The sequence below is a fragment of the Psittacula echo genome (assembly GCF_963264785.1).
Source record: "Psittacula echo genome assembly, chromosome: 1".
Taxonomy (NCBI): domain Eukaryota; kingdom Metazoa; phylum Chordata; class Aves; order Psittaciformes; family Psittacidae; genus Psittacula; species Psittacula echo.
The window spans coordinates 81,924,704-81,930,703 of NC_137735.1; the positions used below are offsets into that span (position 1 = coordinate 81,924,704).

Genomic DNA, 6,000 nt, shown 5'->3' on the forward strand with positions numbered 1-6,000 from the left:
AGTAAGAGCAAGAAAATGCTCTAAGCAAAGTACAACTGTTTGTTTACAAAAAAATCCTGCCTGGCCAAGTTTATGCAGTAGACTTTTACTATCACAGTTCATAATTAGGGAGGCACACAGAGAAATAAAAATAAGACCTTTAACTGCTGTAAGACACTTTTATAAAGAACCTGTATTATCTCTACCTCCAGTGTATAACAATGGAAAAGCCTGTTAATGCCAAAGTAACAAAACTGGAGAAAAGAATCATGTAAGCGTGTTAGTTCTATCTTCTGAGTCTGGCTTTTTGACAGCAATATCATTCATCAGAGATTCCTGAAGAAATCACAGTTATACTTGCTAGTGTTTATGTAAAAATAGTTCAATCTATGCCAGCATTTCTCCAATTGTTTTACAGAATAAACAAAAATCAGGCAGTGGGATTTCGGAATTCAGTAAGGCAGCTGAGGACCTAGATCTGATAACAGAACACGGACTTTTGTTTGAGTGCTCTCCTGAAAACTGGACTGATCAGAAGAAACCACCACCAACAATGAATTACTGGGTTGTGGGGTGAGTTTAAAGACAAATGAATCTATTTCTCACAGTTTTCCATTTTGAACGTGCTGCTGTATTCTTTGAGAATTAATTTAACTGCAGCACATCACAGAAATACTTGAGCTCAGTGAGGTGGCTTTGATTTGGGATTTGGGAAGTTGCATCGGTGTGCTGTTGCACCTGCTGTAAAGCATAGGTGTGTTAGTTAACTCAGGGGAGCACCACACCAGCGTGTTAACACCACAGCTGGCAGCCTCCGTTGTGCTGCGCTTTGCTAATGCAGACCTCTCATTACCCTCTTCAGATGCTTCCCTTGTGCCCCTCATGCACCTCCTCACCTCGCCATTCCCTGCAAGTCACTCCCACCTGTCTCGCCTCTACACACAGTACTAATTCAGTGATACAAAGAAGGAAGGTGAACAACTGTAGTGGTTAGTTGGTTCGGGTTTTTTTTTCCATTAGGAAGATTAAACCAATCTACCAGTCTTGGAGATATTTTAGAAAGGGTGTTTTCCTTCTCAGGTTGCTTTCAAAGTTCTGCCATTATCATTATAATTCATGTTGTTATTTAAACTTGATTTTAAGTGATATTTATTAATGATGCATATAGTTATTGCTACATAGCTAAGCCTTATTTGCATGACAGAACAGCATACTGCCCTAGGCATTAAATATTAAAAATAATACATTTTTGAAGCAATTAAAATCAGGTGTAATGAGAAAGTAGTATGTATCATTTCTTCACAACTCAGAACGTATCAGAGCTTGTGATTTTGTAAGTCTAGGCCAATAAGCCGTATTCTGTAGCCGGTGCTTCTATGTTGCTCTTTCCTCCATCTACCCTATTTTGTGTTGCCTACATTTTAGCTGCAATAAGTAGACCATCATGTTAGGAGTGCCAGTCAACAGCATGCTTTCTTTTCTACATTTATCTTCTCTATTTGGTATTCCTACTAGATAAATAGAGAAAAAAAATGCAAATGCCCAGTTAAATGGAAGTTGTGCTTTCACCATATGAAAAGAAATTCAGTATAGGCAAGGGCTGAAAGGCAGATAAATGATGACACTTGATTAATTCATTAGGTTATAATTTTCTACTAGTTCAACTATTGCACAAATAGGAAAGTCAGAAAACAGCAAAATATATTTCTGAATATGGCGTAAGAACCTTTTTTCTGCTACGAGGCAAGGAAGCATCATCCACAGGTAATTATATTGGCCAGGAATAAAAATGTAGAAATTCTCTGACAGAGCTTTTGTTCAACCTGTTTGCCTTCAAGTCAGATGTTTAAAAAGAGAAACAATTGTTTCCCACCGGGAAGGCACAGAACTGCAGTTTGTATTACCAACTTGCCTATTTTAGCTCTTCCCCTGAAAGAGCTTATTAGATTAACCTGTGGGAACGCATCTACCCAGATGTATTAAGTCTAAAAATTAGTAAATATGTGAATACTGGGGCTTGCTCCCAAATACCCTTATTGCAGGTTGTAACCTGGAAATATGGATTACTGCAAGCACACCAACTAGTTACCATACAAATAGGTCCTGAAAACCTGAAGTTTCTTCCATACACATGCAGTCATGAGAAACCTAAGCAGAGAATAACTTTAATTTAGAAATCTCATGTATTGAAAGAAGTAAGGTGATGAAGGAGAGGCACAGGAATTTCCTGTGTTACACAGTAGTTGTTTTTAACATCTTACTGACACCTCAGAGTACAACCAGAATATCTCAAACAGTTGAGAAGAAAAAGCTGACACATACGATAATTTTGTTTTAATTCTTTCTTTTTTTTCCCCAGGAGACGCATTCTGCATCCCAAACCTCAGGAGTGTTATGTCTGTTTCCATGACTCAGTCACGGAAGCTGCTGTTGAACTGGCCTTTAAACTTTCCTTTGGTTTAGTGACATAGAGGAGTTTCCTGAACACTGAGCCCACCTCATGGTGTTGTCATCTCTTGAAAGTACCTCAATATAAAGACAAATTAACTCAATTGTGGTGCCCACCACATCCTTGAAATGCTTTTAAAAAAAATAAATCTACCTTGTGGTAGGACACAGGTAGAACTTCAGTGATGATTCTTATGATCTCATCAACTGGATACTTAAAAAGAATTCAGAGAACCAGAGTTCTTATTTTTATATACTGGTGAATTATTTATCCCAATCATAACTTTATTATATGAAAACATTGCATAATTTGTACATTCAGTGCGGTTCAGTGTATAATATGAAATGTAAAATGATAAGCTCTCTGAGTATCTGGCAATTGGTGATGGAGAAAAAAAAAGTATTCCAGTTAATTAAAATTTTGTTCCCCCAAGGGCATGAAAAATAGCGAATGTTTTCAGTAACGCTGTGGTAATCAAAACAGAAAGAAATCTTTTAGACAGTTCATGGCAGTTGGCCACCCAGAGCTAATGGCTTACTGCTTTTGCCAGTATCGTCTCCTGCACACTCAAGGACTATAGCGTGCTTGATGTTTTACTTGACTTCACGAGTTTTAACTATAAATAATGCTTATATTTGTTAAAACATAATTTTGAAGTTAGAAAATGGGGAGGGCAGGGAGGATGAGGGTTTTAAGCATGGAGTTGGCTTATTTTATATTCAAAATTTTGCAATAAAAATATATATATTTGTTAAAGACCAGTAAAGCACTATTCTAGTTTTTTACTTAACACATTTTCTCTTTTATTTAAACACTATTTGTTTAGCTAGATCGTCCACAGTTTACAAGTGGATTTACACAAAATGTGAGGTTGCATCTGTATAAGGCAAGATGCTTGCAAAATCAGAAGTCTTCTACAAAATTCAGCTTTCCTATAAATTGTTAAAATGTTTGTAACCTGCAGAGAAGCTGCTGTTAAAGCTTTTTTTTTTTACTGAAGTTTAGCTTAAAATGTGAGATTTTTGGGTGTCTTTTTGCCCCCAACCAGCCCATTTAGATCTGGTCATCTGCACAGCGTTTTATCAGGCTCCATGTCAAAAGTGCGTATTTTGTTTCCTTTCTGCTGGTTTTACTCTACTTTTCCTGAGTGCTTTTCATAAAATGTATGACTAAAATTGCTTGTTAAACAATAGGATCAAAAAGTTTAAGTATTTAGGGAAGTAAAGGCAGTCCCATCGGCTCCCATGATCAAATCTGTAGATTTTGTTTTCACTAGTAAATGACACTGTTTAGAGTACTTCAAAAATAGTCAATCCAATGCTTGTAACAGCCCACTCCCCCAGACTGATTCACAGCTTGCCTTGAATCACACACAGTTGCTTTAAATCCAAGCAGTAGTGGAAGTCTTAGGTCTGAAGTTAAAGCATATGATACTGTGTGGAAGACAACTTCCTTCTGCAAGTAATAGAGGAGCCAACAAGGAGAGATGCCATGCTTCACCTTGTGCTCACCAACAGAGAGGGGCTGGTTGGAAATGTGACGCTCCAGGGCAGCCTTGGTTGCAGTGATCATGAGATGGTTGAGTTAAGACATCCTCAGGACAGTGAGAAGAGCGTGCAGCAAGCTTACTGCCCTGGACTTCAAGAGAGCAGACTTTGGCCTCTTCAGGAGCCTGCTTAGTAAGGTTCCATGGGATACAGCCCTAGAGGGCAGGGGGGCCCAAGACTCTTGGTTGTTATTCAAGGATCACCTGCTCCAAGCTCAGGAGTGTTGCATCCCAACTAGAAGGAAGTGCAGGAGGAGGGCCAGGAGACCTCCTTGGATGGATAAGGAGCTGCTGAGGAAACTTAGAGGGAAAAACAAGGCTTATAAAAGGTGGAAGCAAGGACAGACGGCTTGGGAAAAATACAGGGATGTTGTCCTTCCAGTACTGAAGGGAGCTTATAAGGATGCTGGGGAGGGACTCTTCATCATGGACTGTAGTGACAGGACAAGGGGTAACGGGTTAAAACTTAAACAGGGGAAGTTTAGATTGGATATAAGGAAGAAATTCTTTACTGTGAGGGTGGTGAGGCACTGGAATGGGTTGCCCAGGGAGGTTGTGAATGCTCCATCCTTGGCGGTGTTCAAGGCCAGGTTGGATGAGGCCTTGGGTAACATGGTTTAGTGTGAGGTGTCCCTGCCCATGGCAGGGGGGTTGGAACTAGATGATCTTAAGGTCCTTTCCAACCCTAACTATTCTATGATTCTATGAGTAAAGATTTTATTAAATTAGCCTTCTCCAACATTGATGATTCCTAGGAAATGAAAAGCAGAATTTCAACTTGAAACCTACAAAACTGAGTTATATCAATAGTGCCTTAGATTTGTTCCTCATCTGTAAATCAAGTGATGTGAGATTTATTCTGTTTGAAAAATAAAAATATATATTAGTATGGATGACATCTGAACAGCACCTTTTAGAAGTCTAATACTAGATTGCCACTGTAGATGGAAGAAAGAATATGGAAAAGTAAGCAGTCTCCCCTGCACTGCTTTTACCCTGTTTAACAGCTTTTACAGAACTTGAAAGTGTGTTTGTGTGCAGAACTGTTTCTGTATGGAAAAGGGTGGTTTTGCTCAGATTTGTCTCGTTTCAATTTTTTAAATGCTGGGTTATATGGTTTCAGTGCAAAAAAAGAGGTTATTTGAATGTTTTAAAAAGAAGACAGCTAACTTTTATCTAGATCATAGAATCATAGAATAGTTAGGGTCGGAAAGGACCTTAAGATCATCTAGTTCCAACCCCCCTGCCATGGGCAGGAACACTTCCCACTAAAGCATGTCACCCAAGGCCTCATCCAACCTGGCCTTGAACACCACCAGGGATGGAGCATTCACAACTTCCCTGGGAAACCCATTCCAGTGCCTCACCACCCTCTCAGTAAAGAATTTCTTCCTTAGATCCAGTCTAAACTTCCCCTGTTTAAGTTTGAATCACTTACCCCTTGTCTTGTCACTACAGTCCCTGATGAATAGTCCATCCCCAGCATCCTTGTAGGCCCCCTTCAGATACTGGAAGGCTGCTATGAGGTCTCCACGCAGCCTTCTCTTCTCCAGGCTGAACAGCCCCAACTTTCTCAGCCTGTCTTCATACGGGAGGTGCTCCAGTCCCCTGATCATCCTCGTGGCCCTCCTCTGGACTTGTTCCAACACTTCCATGTCCTTTTTATGTTGAGGACACCACAACTGCACACAATACTCCAAGCGAGGTCTCACGAGAGCAGAGTAGAGGGGCAGGATCACCTCCTTCAACCTGCTGGTCACGCTCCTTTTGATGCAGCCCAGGATACGGTTGGCTTTCTGGGCTGCGAGCGCACACTGAAGCTGGCTCATGTTCTTTTTCTCATCGACCAACACCCCCAAGTCCTTCTCTGCAGGGCTGCTCTGAATCTCTTCTCTGCCCAACCTGTAGCTCTGCCTGGGATTGCTCCCACCCAGGTGTAGGACCTTGCACTTGGCATGGTTAAACTTCATAAGGTCGGCATCAGCCCACCTCACAAGCGTGTCGAGGTCCCTCTGGATGGCATCCC

The 6,000-nt window shown here is 40.6% G+C and overlaps 1 protein-coding gene across 1 annotated transcript in view; it reads left to right on the forward strand.

The window, feature by feature from the left end:
• INTU (inturned planar cell polarity protein) overlaps positions 1–2,984 on the forward strand; it is a gene marked incomplete at its 5' end in the record, with an annotated part of 50,005 nt that extends 47,021 nt beyond the window's left edge. The window contains 2 exons of the mRNA XM_080629020.1: positions 398–552; positions 2,339–2,984. Of these exons, the coding sequence (XP_080485146.1) occupies positions 398–552; positions 2,339–2,450 (267 nt within the window). The 3' untranslated portion in view covers positions 2,451–2,984. The remainder of the gene's footprint in view (positions 1–397; positions 553–2,338) is intronic.
• Between the last annotated feature and the right edge of the window lie 3,016 nt (positions 2,985–6,000).